Source organism: Triturus cristatus, chromosome 2_2 (assembly GCF_964204655.1).
Source record: "Triturus cristatus chromosome 2_2, aTriCri1.1, whole genome shotgun sequence".
Taxonomy (NCBI): domain Eukaryota; kingdom Metazoa; phylum Chordata; class Amphibia; order Caudata; family Salamandridae; genus Triturus; species Triturus cristatus.
The window spans coordinates 603,936,585-603,952,420 of record NC_140582.1 but is presented as its reverse complement, the minus strand read 5'-3'; the positions used below and the strand labels follow the sequence as shown (position 1 = coordinate 603,952,420).

The 15,836-nt window shown below is 41.6% G+C and overlaps 1 protein-coding gene across 2 annotated transcripts in view; it reads left to right on the top strand.

Moving 5' to 3' along the window:
- Positions 1-15,836, top strand: part of MARCHF1 (membrane associated ring-CH-type finger 1) — a 1,509,818-nt gene that overhangs the window by 704,380 nt on the left and 789,602 nt on the right. For both annotated transcript variants that reach the window (XM_085641780.1, XM_085641781.1), the window contains exon 2: positions 1,056-1,106. In XM_085641780.1, the coding sequence (XP_085497906.1) occupies positions 1,056-1,106 (51 nt within the window). The remainder of the gene's footprint in view (positions 1-1,055; positions 1,107-15,836) is intronic.

Below are 15,836 nucleotides of genomic sequence, written 5' to 3'. Positions count from 1 at the left end.
GCAGCGTTAAAAGCCCGAGCCGAAGGCGAGGGACTTTAACAAGGCAGCAGGACTTTAATAGCCTGTATAGCCCTGCTACGAAGGGCTATAAGGCTATTAGAACATTCTGCCAATAGACGGCAGAATGTTCTAACAAATTATACAAAGTCTTCAGGAAGCTCGAGAGGATTGAAATCTCCTCAGGATCCCTGAAGCCTTTGTTCACAGTCACATAGAATCATTGAAATATTGGAGCTCCAGGCTTATACCAGTCATTATAAGCCCAGAACACTCCATTGTTTTCAATGGAGCTTCCAACATTCCAATGTTCTAGTATTCAGTGTTCCCATACTTCTCCCAATAGATCTGGTATCCTGCTATATGGCTGGGCCTATCACAGGCAACAGAAATCGCCCCAAAGCTCGACATAGCATCAATAAGATATTTTTCTTGGATTTTCAGTCTTTCTGATGATGTGGGTACTGTGATATTTGGGAAGGATCAGCTGCCATCCCGACAACTCTACCAACCACAGACATCTCTGCTAGCTAGACACCTGGAGGAGTCTGGATTGGTGTGGTTTGCATCAATCCCACTATATTTTCTCACTGAAAATGCCTGCAAATGTCAAACATGGGCTAAAATCACACCAAATTGGGCGATACGCCTCCACTCTAAGGGAGGAGCCACCTCTGTTTCCTATCCTTTCATTTGTGAATAGGGCACAATTTAATTCTTTTAACTTGATCTGCATTATGCAAAGACATCGCCCAAGTTAACACATTCCACCTGAATAAAGATGACACAGCTTGTGTGCTTTGGTAATCCAACCTGTCCTGGGGGCACTTCTGTGTAAATATGTGCCAGCTATTATAAACAATAAAATAAAATAAATGCCTGATGGTTTTGGGAGTGTTGCTGTTCTTGTCTGTGTTATACTTAGATAGGCATGGATTTTGGGAAACAGCTTTTGCTTTGTCATAACAGAAATCAATGTTTTGTAATTAAAGTAGAATGGCATTAAAATGGGCAAGAGATCACAATCAGTCAATTGTTCATCATATTGTGTTTTCCAGAATGAAAAGTCTCCCAGGCGTTCAACAAGTCGATCGAGTAACATATCCAAGGTAGGAGGCACTTGCTCCTTTATTTACCTCTGATGGCTTTGAGTCTGGTGTTCTGATTAATCCTTTATTTATGAACAGAATGTGCTGTTCTGTGATGCAGCTGTCTCTTCAAATGACATGTATTCTATTCAATTTTTAAAGAAAATGTAAAGGATTTCTAGTGCATACAATTTCAATTTTATCACCTATTTTGCTTTTCTAATGCTACCAAATGATAATAAACCCAAAGATTCTAAAATCAATGTGTGAAAATTTGGATAACATTATATAAATTTGCAAATGTGCAATGCTTTTTTGCAGTGACCAGTTGGATTAAAAATACCATGTGCACGAACCTTTCAAACTTATCATTTGCACTGATCGTCAATGCACAAATTGCATTTTTGAAATGGTCAGTCACTGCAAAAAAGAATTTTAAGCCTAAAGAGCTTATGCTGTTAAAGACTGTATAAATTGAAGGTACCTGATGCAATGCATCCCTTCTATTTTTGTTTCCAATCCTAATGCTCGTCAAGTGAATTTAAAATTCAGGCAAGAGGATCAGTTCATATTGCATTGTTGGTAACGTTCAGGACATTTATTGGCAAAGCCAAATGTTTGCATTGCCAAGGAAGGCCTGCCATCAAATCAACGTGATGGCAGATAACAGGAATCTAGAAGGAAACTACCCCAGTCGGTCCTATTTTAAATAATTATTTAATTCTAAGATGGATTGGTTTAACTACACTCAGATACAGGTTGGAAATGACAGTGCAGAGACAAGAGCCACAAAGGGTGCATGTGTTCTGCAAAGCTGTGAATGCTTCCAATATTTTCTGTTCTTTCTATAAATAATATTACGTCCTGTTTGAGTACTTTCAGTGCCCAGCATTTTAGAATAGCACTTGAAGAGAGGCAGCAATCTCTCATTTCATTGGATGAATGCACTAGACTCATGTGGGCATTGATAGTTTAAATTGAGGTTAATTTGCATAGCTCAGGCATCACTTTAATGTTGTCAAGATACCAGTTTGATAATTCTTGAATTGGGCTTGTGCCTGTGCAGCATACATCACCCTATGAAAGCTGACTGGTTTTTGCTTTCATATTGTGTTGCTTTTAAACGTCATATTCTTCCTAATTCATTTTGATTCTGTATGGATTCCAATTTATATTGTCTGCCCCTAGACATGTGCAGTCTCCTAGCTTATGAATCAATTGATTCCTCAAAGATGTGAAGACCTAGATGAGGAAATCTTCTTGTCTATGAAATTATTAGGACTTTCTTGACTGGAACTGCTATCTGAAGAAAGGCTTTAGATTTAGAATTTGGTGACAGTTCTCAGCCACCAAACTCTAAAGTCGACCCTTGGTATCTTAATTCTCTCGGGATATGGGAATATTGGACTTCCGTTTTGAACTTCAAAGACAAGTCATGCAGTAAAGCATAAATATTAGAAATATGAAAATATGAGAGAGTTCTTCAGTGATACAAGTGCATTTTCAAGACACTTGTGTCATCCTGAAAGGTAATCAAATCGTGACCGCATTGAACGTTAAAATGTGCATTTGATTAGAAGAAACCAACAGCATAAAGGGTCTCTTGAGTTACATACACCACCCTCCTTAAATATTTAACGAAATGTGTTCTAAAATATTAGGCAAACACATTTCGTCCGATGACTCAAGTAAGGCATCTATCTATAATGTACCCAGTACTTCTACCTACTAAAACAAATAACATTAATTTCCGATTGTGATATCTCAAGAAGTGAATAAAACATTTTAAAATCTTTTCAATGCAATATTTTAAAACTCATGACCCATAGAACTTACAGAGCAGTATAGTAACAAAAAAGGTCTCAATTCAAAAACATCTACTTTCAGCATAACTGTATATATGCGACCCATAGTATTATTATGCTGTTTACATTTCAAAAATCTAAAGATGCATAGATTGTGAGCTTCTATTTTCCTGGACAAAATGTTGTGAGGTCCTTACATTTCATGGCTGTGTTCAAATCACTTTTGCTTGTCTTGCGAAGCAGCTGCATAAAAAATTAACTCTGAGGAAATATATGCATGTTCATATACTCCTATGTGTGTGTAAGTGCATGCTTGTCCACGTTTCATTCCCATATCCACTCCCACCTGTCCTCCTTTGTCCATTTTGCTGCCACTCCCTTCTGCCCTCCATGTACTGTTGTGCTGCAACTGCTCCTCCTGCTTGCCCTGCATGATCTGTTTTGAAGTCCCTTCCCCTGCCCTCTTTTGTCTGTGTTCAGCTCCTTCCCATCCCTTCTGTTCTCCATGGTCTTTTGTGCATGCCTCTGCCCCCTCCCTCTTGCCCACCATGACCATTGTGCTTACACTACCCCTCCTGTTTACCATGCATGGTCCTCTGTGCTGCCACAGCCCCTCCCACATGCCCTGTGTGGTCAGCATGCTGTCCCTTATCCCCTCCCACCTTCCTTCCATTCTCTCTGTGAGGACATTATAGTCTCACTGTTGCTCTCAATGGTGTGTTATGCTTCCAGAGCCCATCCCACCTGCCCTCCATGGTCATGTTGCTGCTCCTGCCCTGCCCTCTTACCTCTTGTACTCAATTTTCCATGTGCAGACCCCTATCACCTCCCTCCTGCCTTGTTTGGTCTGCTGTCATTCCCCTGTCCCCTCCCTCCTGTCCTTCATGATCTGTTATGCTACAACTGTCCCTCCTGTCTCTCTGCTATGGTCAGCTTGCTGCCCTAGCCTCTTTCCCCTCTGCTCCTTGTTGTCCATGTGCATGTCCCTGTTCCCTCCCCATTGCTTTCCATGGTCCGTTTGCTGCACTGCCGTCCTGCCTGCCCTGTGCGATGTATCATCCTGCAGCAACCTCTGACGCCTTCCCTGTAAGGTCAGTTTGGTGTCCCTGCCCATCTCCCTCCTGACCTCTCTTATCCAAGTCCTTGTCCCTACCCCATTCCTTCTGCCCTCTGTGATCCAACGTACCAAACTTACCAACATTTTGAACTTGGTAAGAGGGAGATTTTGATAACAAAATGGAGAATTGATTTTCCCCATTGACTTACATTGAAAAAGAGGAGATTTTAGGCAGGAAACAAATAAAATAATGGCCTTTTCAAGTCTGTTAGCATGTATGATTGTACAGCCACTACCTTTTCCTACTTCCCTCAGTGGTCTTTTATATTGCCACAGCCTCTCCTGCCTGTACTACATGGTTGGTTTGTTGCCCCTGCCCCCCCCCCCTTTTCCTGCCCTCCATGGTTCATTGGGCTGCCACTGCCCCTCCACCTGCACAGTATGGTCAACTTGTCACCTCTGCACCCTCCTCCATAAGAGGGTCTTATTCCCACAGAAATGATGGTTAGTACTCTAAACAACTAAAATGAGGACATATTTTCTGAGTTCTAAAATAGCAGCAAAGCACTTTTAAATAATTTGCTATCTTTGTGTTTGTTTTATATAGTTGATCATTTGATGATATGTTACACTTAAGAGGGAGAATGTGGCGTTACAGCCAGAGCTACAGACTTTCCAACTGGGAAACCAAGTTCGAGTATCTGCATCAGCTCGCCATCCTGTGATTCTGGGCAAATCACTTAATCTCCCCATGCCTAAAACCCAAATGAATGTGTCCTTGTGTAATGTAAGTGATGCTCATGTAAAGCACTCCTATACCTTTGGGTCAGGTCTGCGCTGTATAAAACTGCAAACAAACAAAATATTTAGTGTTTTGCACACTTCTGTCATTGTGCTACACTTAGGCTACATTTGGCTGATTTGTGCTATATGTGGGCTTTATTTTCTCCGGTGGCCATCTTGGGAGGCTTATTTGTTATGAAGCTCCTTAATTTCCATCAATGACTGCAGTATCCTCGGTAAAAAATGCTTTCAGTTTCCTACTTTGATTCGCTCAAGATGGTGTTCATATGTGCCACACCTTTGGCATAAATTCAGAATGTTACCACTCTAGTTGCTCATTAGAACACTATAGTAAAACTGCTGATCTCTAGGGAGTTAACTGGCAGTCTTGCTGGTGTTGAGAGTGCATGTTTCAGTTTGCATGTGGTCATGTGTTGAAAGTGCATGGTCCAGTCTGCATGTCAGAATGTTTTAATGAAATAGAAGAGGAAGATATTTGAGAACTCACTTAAAATGTGTCCTAATTTTTCTTTCTACAGCACTAACTATAATTTCTACGTCAAACTGAACACCCTAATTGTGCTCCTTTCTAAATTAAATGTTTAAAGTTTTACCAGTTTGATTCAATCAACATGGCTCCAGGTGCACCATACATTTGTCATAAGTAACATCGTTAGTGCTCAAGTTGTTCTTTAGAACACTCTTTAGAACACTCTGGGAGACTGCAGTAGAACACAAGGGATTTAGCTGTCAGACTTCATTTTCGTATGGCTGAGAAATGTGCTATCATTTTAGCTTCTGGAGCACCTTCTATTACCTCTGTGGGGAAATCATGAGAAAACAGTTTTCTCTCAAGCATGATTCTTGAACTACCAGAAGAAGGCTTTTCCACAGGGTAAAATCACCTTAGAACACACCATAATTCCTAAAATTTGTATAGTACCATCAACACATGATTTATATTGTAACTTAAATCTGTTATCACCCTTTATACGTTTCTGGTGTTACTAATTGAACATAATAATGCTTTGAGATAAAACTATAGCATTTAAATTTGTATTGTAAAATGTTAAAATTGCAAAATTACAATACAGCATTTGGTTAGTCCTCCATTTTGCAATTTAGTATAGTAACCATCTAACTCACTGGATAAATCCTTTAAACATTCCTGATTAGGTCCATAACACTAAACCTAAATGCCCTATGCTATAAAAATTATTTTATTGCCCAAATACACATTGCACAGACACCGGCCACAGAATAAATACCTGCAAACCACCCAATCATATAATCAGAATAACATAACAAATGATAGACACATAATGGAAACTCAGAATTTCAGTGGCAAACAAAGATGTTAAAACTATAAAAATAGAAATAAATCAGTTATAAAAATATATAATTGATCCCTCAAATTAGCCTGAAACCATCACCATAATACACAGCCATCTTGTGAAAAGTGTGCACAAACTATAGGGAATAGAAAGCGGCTCAGCTATTTTCCTAATATAATAATCATTCAAATACAAATCATATTTAATTGGGAAAAATTCATAGAAATGTTTGGAAATCATAGTCCTGATTGAACCCATTGGGTATTCTGTAGTCTAAATTTATCTGGTCCCCAGTTGTCTTAGCATTCACTCACGATTACCTCTCAGAATCAACTTGAGAATTGAATCAATAACAAAATATTAACTGCAGTTGGTATTGCAGAGTATGCCTTAATACCTATCTCCCTGGACCAACGACCAGTGTCTCTTCACAATGGCCCTTAGTTCCCTCTCCTGTTTACTGAACCTAAGGATCAATTTTGTGGTTGAATCTTAGTTTTAGAACATCTGTTTAAAAGCAGCTCCGCCCTACTCTTTTGGTTGGCTGTTTTAAGTGCATTATCCACTGTGGTCTTATGATATCCTCTTTGTACAAATCTAGAGATGGCCTCTTCCTGGCCTATCTCTACATCCTCTGGAGAGCGACAATTCCTCTTGAGTCAGAGCATCTCGCCATAGAGAATGCTGGTCTTGAGATTTGTAGAGTGGAAGCTTTTCGCATGAAGCATAGAGTTTTCCAGCAGTTCCTTTTCTATGCAAATGTGTCTCAATTTTGTTATGTTTATGAAACACTTGTAAATCCAGAACTTCCACCTGTGTTTTACTAATATGTGCTATGAAGTGCAAATTGATGGAATTACGATTGATACACTCAACAAATTATTAAGCTGACTCCAATGTCCCCTTCCAAACCATAAATAAGTCATCAGTATACCATAGCCAACATATTACTTGTTTGTTCCACAATGAGTAACGTCTCCTCCCACCAGCCCATGTGAAGACATGCATAACTGGTGGTGAAGCAAGTGCCCATTGCTTTTTCCACACCTCTGGTGGAAAATCTCTTGATTGAAATGGAAAAAATTATTCTCCAAACACCATTTAGACAAAGAAACCAGCATATAACTGTGTTAAAAAATACTCAGTTGTCGACCTCTTGGAAAGTGTTCAACACTGTGAAAGCCATCATGATGGTTAATGCTAGTATATAATGCGTGACATCAAGAATCATTAACAGGTACACTGGATGCCAAGAGATGTCATAAATCTGTTTAGGAAAGTCACCAGTATCTAACCCAAAAGATGGTAAAATTCAGACAAAACTTTAAAAAAATTAAGGAAATGTACCATGATGTATTCTCAAATGTGCTCCTTGGGAAGCAATGATGTATCACGTATTATCAAATATTTTTGTGCAGCAAACTAAGAGATATCAGGCGAGTTCAAAACTACAGAGCCTTGGTAGTCAGTGCTTTAATAAAGATGTGACTACCAAAATGATTTGAAAATATCATCACTACATCAAACCACCTTAAACGTAATGCTGTCATCGTCCATTACAACATCATGGACAGTTGCCCCTAAACATAAAGGTCTGTAAGACAAGCCCATCAGATACAGTAGGATGTCTTTTTTAAAGAAGGATGCCTTAAACCTGCTCTTATGCTATAAAGCTGGATTATTCCTTTAATGAATTCATGGCACTTACAGAAAATGCTGCTATATATGTTTCTGAAAGCTGAACTCATGCCCTCCATTCCCTGGCTGCTAGGTTCCACACAAATATTAGTCTTTGCCAGATTTCAGGCAAACCTGAAATATGGGATTAGAGAATATACTTGGAAGCAAAACAATGGCTTCTCATCCTGCATCTGCTCCTTTCAGAGTATGAATGCCTCTGTTGTTGTCCCACAAGGGTCGGAATGGGACAGAAAATTGTCTCGTGCACCAAAATAAAATTGGCCTTGCTGCAGTTGAGTTCTCCCCATTCAGTATGCACAGATTTTTTGTGGTTTTTGCTGTGGGTGAGTCTCACTACCTGTGTCTCACCCATGGTACTCACATGGCAAACGGGCTGCGTGTGTTTGCTGCCAGTGTTCGCCCTTTAAGATAAGGCTGGTGTGATGCAGCAAAGGTCATTGGCACTTGGCTCTTTACACGTGAACACTTCTGCACATGCATGTGCACACATGTGCGGGCTGCATATGGGAGATTACTGTTGTGCTCTGCCCAGTAACTATGCATAGGTAGACTGGCACAATGAGAACTCTGCAGCAATCGGTATTCACCTGGGATAGGCCTTATAATGTTAGTGTACACTAATAGAGAAATTCAGTGTGATTTTGTTTGTAGTGACACTGTATTATACATATAGGGAGAGAACTGCCTTAGAGTGCAGTTTCACTCCCCTTTGGCCTACAGAGACCATTGAAGTCCAACGAGTGTACCCTGTGCAGGAAAATCAATTATGGAACTTCCAAAATGATATCTATACAGCTTATGGATCATCCAGAGTTTTCATATTTCCCTGCTCAGCTCAGGATCAGAGTCCAGGCCTTTTGTCATGGTGCTGTGTCCGGTTAATTAAATTTCTTTTCAGCAGCAGGAACAAGGGCCTTCTTACACAAAAGGAGCAATTAACAGAACTTCTCGCAAGCTCCTGAGGAGGAAAGTGGTGGGGCGGAATGTTCAGCATCAATCACTCAGCTTTCATACTGCATGAGTGATGGGCCTGCCCAAGCCTACTCAACAAAAGAGAGTGTCCAGACAACTGGAGCCAACCCACCAGAGGGCTACCTTTGAAATTCTAGTGTGCAAGTCCCTGGCAGTGATGTCAGTGAAGGGTGGAGCTGAGACTTCAGAAGCTGATGTGACCAGTGGGTCCGAGATGATGCCATTTCGGACTGTCCCAGTATGCTGTGCAGCAGTGTGGGACAGAGGTGGAGAGATGATGTGACACCTTAGGATTGGCCAGGGTTGCCTGACTTCTGGAAACTTCTTCTTGCACAAGGGCAAGACTCTCTCTTGCCTGTTGATTTTTCTACACTTGACTGCTGGATCTGGGGACCTTCATGGAGAACTGGAAGGAAGAATCAATTGACCCCCATTCAGGACTAAGTACTCTGCCCAGTTGACTCTAAGACCAGTGAACCTCCTTGTTCCCTTTCACCCGCTGAGGACCAGTTGGGGGAAATGTCTAGACTTCTCTGCGCCCAGAAACAAAGATCAAGAGGAAAACTGGCGCAGGGAGACAGGAGTACCAGCTCTTTGAGGCCAGCACCGCTTTAGAGGAGAGAAGGGTTGCTGCAAAAGCCCCCTGGTGAATAGAGTTTGCCACCAGGAGTACATTGAGCTCAAGATCGCCCAATATGGCCCAACGGGGTCAGAGATATTGCACTCAAAAGTTTAGTGACCTTTGACCTACTTTTCTGCCTCAGAGAACATGGGACTCTGCAGCCGGTCTGGTAAGATTCTCCCGAGGTGGGCCCATGCTGAACCTTCTAGAGGGCCGGGAGCCCATCCCCAGAACCCCGGCATTGCAAGAAGGAGGAAATGCAAGGAAGTGTGGTTGCACGCCCCGGCCAAGGTAGGAGGTGTCAAGGAACCTATCCCTGTGCCAAGTCACAATAAGGAAGGGGGGAGCCACCTCACTCCCCTGTGTGGCCTGCTTCCCCCGGGACAATGACTGGGGGAGCGGGAAGGCCATCCACACAGGCTGACAGCTCCTTTGCAGCATGCTGCAGTGTTGCCGGCGAGGACAGCTAGGAGTGGGCTCCCAAAGCTGTCCTCCAATGAGGATGGACTCCGTGGGGTGCCCGAATGGGACAGTTGTGGGATTTTTCTTGTGTTTTATTTTCACTTTATTACTGTTTGAAGTGCTGCATAAATACTTTGCACACTACCTCTAAGTTAAGCCTGACTGCTTTTGTGCCAAGCTACCTGAGGGGTAAGCACATGTTAATTTGGGAATGCTTGTAACTTCACCGTGACAGCAATTGTGGTTGCTGCTTGAGTATGATTTCACCCCCATCAACTAGTAATCTAATTTCCTACACTGGTCTACACTAAAACTCTTTCGAACTTGGCTGCCATTGCTATGCCTTATCACTACCTTTATGGTTTCTCTGCAGACTTGACTGGATGTCTGGTACATCATTAATCTCTATTGGAGAACTCTGCTCATTTTGCTGTATCCTGCAGTATGTACCTACCTATTCTTCATATTTTTAGGGCTTGGAGGATCAACTACCGTTAGGTTTATTTCATACCAGGGAGATAACAATTGTCCCAATATCACCTCCACTATGCTCTGTACTAAGTAGCTAAGTAGCATTATCATGTGTATTCTGGAATATGGGTGCTGTACAACACATTAGTTGTAAAAATCTCTCTCACATTGATGCTCTGCCCTCAAACATCTATTAGCTCCAATTCCTTTAATAATTAGTTAATGCATTACGTATCTAAATAATCTGTTTAATACCCTTTCTGAAACAATATTGAGAGCAGAATAACTAGCTTACACATCTTTTTTGATGGTTTAGCATGTTTTTGGACGTTTCAAGTTTACAGTTAAATTTCCCTGTGTTAAAAATTGGATTACAGTTTGACTGGGGTGTGACCCCTGGTCAAGCAGCAACCACAATCCTAGACAGGGTAAGGCACAAGCAAACCCCAAATTAACCTATGCTCACCCCAGGTAACTTGGCACAGAGCAGTCAGGATTAGCTTAGAAGCAATGTGCAAAGTATTTGTGCAATTCTTCAAACAGTAAAACAGCGAAAACACCCCACAAAATGGATCCCATGCCAGGCTAGAAAAATATAGCCTAAATTAACAAATAAAACAGACCAAAACTACAAAAATCCAATCAGTAGAACCAGAGTTATGAATCTTTATCGAATAAACTGCAACATAGTGCATAATTGCATAAACTGCCAACTGGGGATATCTGGTCACACTGGATCAGGTCAAAATCAAAAGCTCAGGCTGACCACGATGGAGCATGGGTCGAATACAGTCCAAGATTAGTCCAGCTGAAGTTTTACCTTATCAAGTTTTTAAGTCGTTTTTCCCAATACTTCAAAAACTTTGACAATCTTGTACGAGTCCCTGAATGTCATGTAACTACAGAGTGATTATAGAGGACGATTTTTATTCTTGTTTTGATCCATATGCCCCTTATTTAGATTTTATAAAGGAAGAGGATATAGTTCAGGAGTTTTCGCCTCTTTGCTCTGCTCACAAAGTGCCCAAAATGAGCACAGTAGCCCAGCAGATCATCGACATTATGGTCGCGTTTGGCCTAAGACCAGGAAATGGGAGATTCCCTGCAGATAGCAATGCAAAGCCAACTTTCACGAGGGGGCTGTATACTAGTCATATTTACTATATTTTATGGATTTGAGAATTTTGCATGAAATAGCTGACCTGTTAGTAAGTGACCGTCAAGTTTGTGCTGATTTCCCAATTTTGTTATTCCGGGACATGATGGCCCCAAAGGAGAGAGGCTGCCTAGCTAATCAACTTGCCACTAACCCAGTAATAGTAACCAGTAACAAGCACTCTATTAAATGAGAGGACTTCCACAAATCTGAGAAATTATTAGCTAATGTATTCCTCCTAGTATCGGAAGAACTGATTATATGTCAACAAAATGAACACAGCCTTGGACAGATGATGGTGGCCCAGAACAATTTCTGTAATAAATTTGGGCATTTATTTTTTAAACACTGCAATGCAGGGATGGGCACCAAGCCAGAGTGGTCAAATTAGTGGTTTAATGTGAGGTGTGAACGCTCCAAGAGTGCTCGTTAAAAACCCTTAAACGATAAGGACAGACACTCGGATGTCTTGACTAGATGGGAGTATGTGTCTGTTTTAAAAGAGAATAAAGCATAATGAAATGATGCAGTTTGGAACAACGCATTAGGGGCAGCCTGAGCCAAATATAGTAGGTGTTTTTAGAAGTTGGTTAGCAAGCATGGACGTACTGCTAAAGCAATATTCCTCCTGAGGTGTGGTCCTCCCACTTTGAGCACCTTTACATGAAAAAAAAACCCTTGCATTGAAATAAAAGAAACCCTTTCAATGTCCATTACTGATGAGGGAGATCAAGGGCCAATTAAGTTCTCTCTTAAGGAAACCACTTCTGCCATCTTGGCACAGAAACCTGGGAACGCCCCTGGCATGGATAAAATACCCATAAATCTTTATCAACGTGAACCTCAGATCTGGGACCCATACTTCTGTGTTTAACGCTGGCTTAGCAGGAGCAAAAAGAACAATTGATGGACAGAATGCAGAACAATGTCATGCTTTCACCCCTGGACAGAGATCTGGGCCTAAATTCATTGTTTTTTTGCTCCCCATGACCTTCCAGTTTGAACCCAGCCATATGCAAATCAGTCTTGACCCTGCGCCCAATGGGTAGACCTTGAGAAAGGGATTTTGTTTTTTTTTGCTTTCATGGATCTTCTATTTGCCTTCAATTTTTGTCCCAAGGAACAAATTATGGGAAACATTGGCCCGGTTAGGTGTACCTATCAGCTTGTTGCCAATAATAAAGTGACTGTACGCTGCTAATTTTGCAAGAATTAGGTGGGGGCTGGCGGACGAACTGTCTGACTAAATTCCGACCCAAAGAGGAGTGCGCCAAGAGTGTGTACTGACCCCAATGCTCTTACTTTTATATATTAATGAGTGTTTGTTGTACCTTTTTAATTTGAAAATGATTCCCTCAAGATCAGCTATTAGAAAACTCTGTGTCTACTATTTGCTGATGACACCTTGCTGTTATCTAAACCCCCCACTAGGCCTTTCTATTCTTTTAGAGTAGTTTACGTTATTTTGTAGAGATTATGGAAATTAATAATAACAAAGCAAAGTACATGGGGTTTGGAGACCGGAAGAAAGAAATGAAAAGAAATATACTTTCAGAAGAGGAGGTACTCAAGAGGGTTGCCGAGAGTGATTACCTCGGAGTTCGATTGGCAGATTCACATAATGGCCAGCACAGATGAGAACAAGTGCATTGTTATTAAAACAATGTGCTGAGTCCATCATAAGGTTTGTAAATAGAGCTTCTTCATTCCTGACCCCCCCCCAATTGAAATATATGGAATGGTAGGATAAATCCATCAAATACCTGCCTTATGGGATGTGAGGCTGTAGAGACCATCAACCATGTATTATTTTTGTACACCGCTTACATAAGCCAACGTGCCCAATGGATTAAACCTATTTGTAAATTATTGAGTTTCAACGATTGTCACACAGCAATGAGAGTAACTAGTTCCAACACTAGGGGACCGGTTGTGTTTTCTATCATTACATTTTTATCTAAATGCATTTTACATCAAAGTTTACTGTCTAAAGTTGAATATTTTCACTGAGTAGTGTTTTAAGTTAGTAATAATATTGTATTAAGACTGGCAAATTTTACTTTTATACATTTTTTTAACCTTTTTAACCTTTTACTTTTATCATTGGATTGACCAATTTCAATGAATTTATATTTGTATGTATGTTGTCTTTTATGATTTTATCAAAACCAAAAATAAGGATATATGATGATGACCTTCTCAAGTTTTATACCAAGGGTCCCGTTCGCGTTGGAAAGGGTCATCAGGAGCTAGGATAGCGTCATGGTTGGTGGTTGGTGTGGCGCAAAGGGCAGGCCAGGCGTCGCAGATTGGTAGGCTGAAGCTTTGTTGTGGTGATCCCCATAGGCTGACAAAGTTGCTGTGTGAAGAGAGAGGCTGGTGGCAGCTGGTGCTGGTTTTCGGATCAAGGGGTGCGGTTATGGTAGCAAGCAGTCATGTTTGTGGTTGTGAAGAGCCCAAAAGCTTGAGTTCAGGAGCTCAACAGCCCCACCGAGCGTCCAGGACTTTAGAGGCACCACTTGAGGGTCAGGAACTCACTGACAATGGGTCCGGGAGCTGTTTGGGAGCCTTTTATGTTCCCGAGGCTAAGATCAGGAGACCAGCAGACTAGCCCTTAGAGTCACTCTAGAGTCCTGGGTTCAAGATGAAGTTGCAGGTCCAGCACTTTTTCCCCGAGTAGAGGGCAGCAGGTCAGCACAGCAGAGCAGCAGTTCCTTCAGAGCTGCAGTCCAGCACACTGGCAGTCCTTCTAGCAGCACAGCCATCCTTCTTCATGGCAGAGTGTCCACATGTCGAGAAGTGTACTAAAGTGGTGGTGTCTGAGGTCCTTCACAATTGTACCTTTGAAGTTGAGAAAAGCTTCCAGTGGCATGCCTTTAAAGTGCACAGATGCCCTGGCTCCAGACTAAATACAGGTAGTTTGCAGCCCTTTGTGTAGAGACAGGACACAGCCTATTCAGGAGTAAGTGAGGCTGGGCCCAAATCCTCTCTACCATCCTGCCAGTGATGGCCCATCCTGTTACTCCTAAGCTCCCATTGTATGTGGTTCTCTAGGAGGAGTCATGTGACCAGAGGCAGGATGGAGGCACCAAATGGCTAAGCAAGAAAATGCCAACATTCTAGTAGTGGCATTTTCAAAATTACAATTTAAAATCCGACTTCACCATAAGTTAGGATTTTAAATTTGTTTTCCAGACAAACCAAACATGAACCAGTTATCTCTTCCCATTTGAAAATTACACATATAATATGTAATAAGGCAACTCCAATGATATCCTATGGGAGGGATAGGCTTTGCAGTAGTGAAAAACAAATGTAAGTATTTTTCCCTATCAGGACATGTAAAACTTAAAAGTACAGGTCTAACATTTCAAATACACTGCACCCTGCACTTGGGGCTGTTTAAGGCCTTCCATAGGATGACTTATTTGTATGAAAAAGGAAGGTTTGTGCATGGAAAATAGTTCAGCCAGGTCAACAGGTTATAACTGCACACATGGGCTCTGCAATGACAGGCCTGAGACATGTTTAAAAGGGCTACTTAAGTGGGTGGCACAATCAGTGATGCAGACCCACTAGTAACATTTAATGTACAGGCGCTGGGCACATTTAGGGCACTTTACTAGGGACTTATTAGTAAATTAAATATGCCAATGGAATTTGAGCCGATGTTACCATGTTGTGAGTAGAAAGGACAAACACTTTAGCTCTGGTTAGCAGTAGTAAAGTGCGCAGAGTCCTAAGGCCAGCAAAATGAAGTTAGCAAAAAGAGGAGGTCAGAAGGCAAACGGTTATGGGGAAAACACAAAGAGCATGCCAGGTCCAACACCCTGTATCTGCTCATAAAGGGGTCTCCTGAGGACCACTATATCTGCTTTCTGAGTGGTCAAATATAACAAAATACATTAACCAGCCCTCCATCAGGCTTTGCTTCCACAAGAATAATTCCTTCGGCTCAGTTCAGCATAATTTTTCTTCTTCAACTCTACTCTCAACATACAATTACAGACACAAATAAAAGGCATCATTCAAAGGTGATGCAGTGTGTAGGAGAGTAGGATCTGCTTCTTATGGTTACCCCCACTTTTTGCTGATGTTTCACTGTTTTTCGACTTTAGTCTGGCTGGGGCCCTGCTATCCAGGACCCCAGTCTAGCTGCTTCCTCTCTAAATTGATTCCATGTACCTTAGGTACATCACAGATTGGATTCTGGGGTGCCCTTATAAGTCCCTAGTATATGGTATACTATGTACCCAGGGCATAGGTACCCCAGAGGCCTACCAGGGGCTGCAGCATGTATTATGCCACCCCTGGGAAGCCCTCCAAAATTACACCACAGGTCTGCTACTGCATTCTGAGTTAAGGTGGTGCATACACCCCTTACTGAG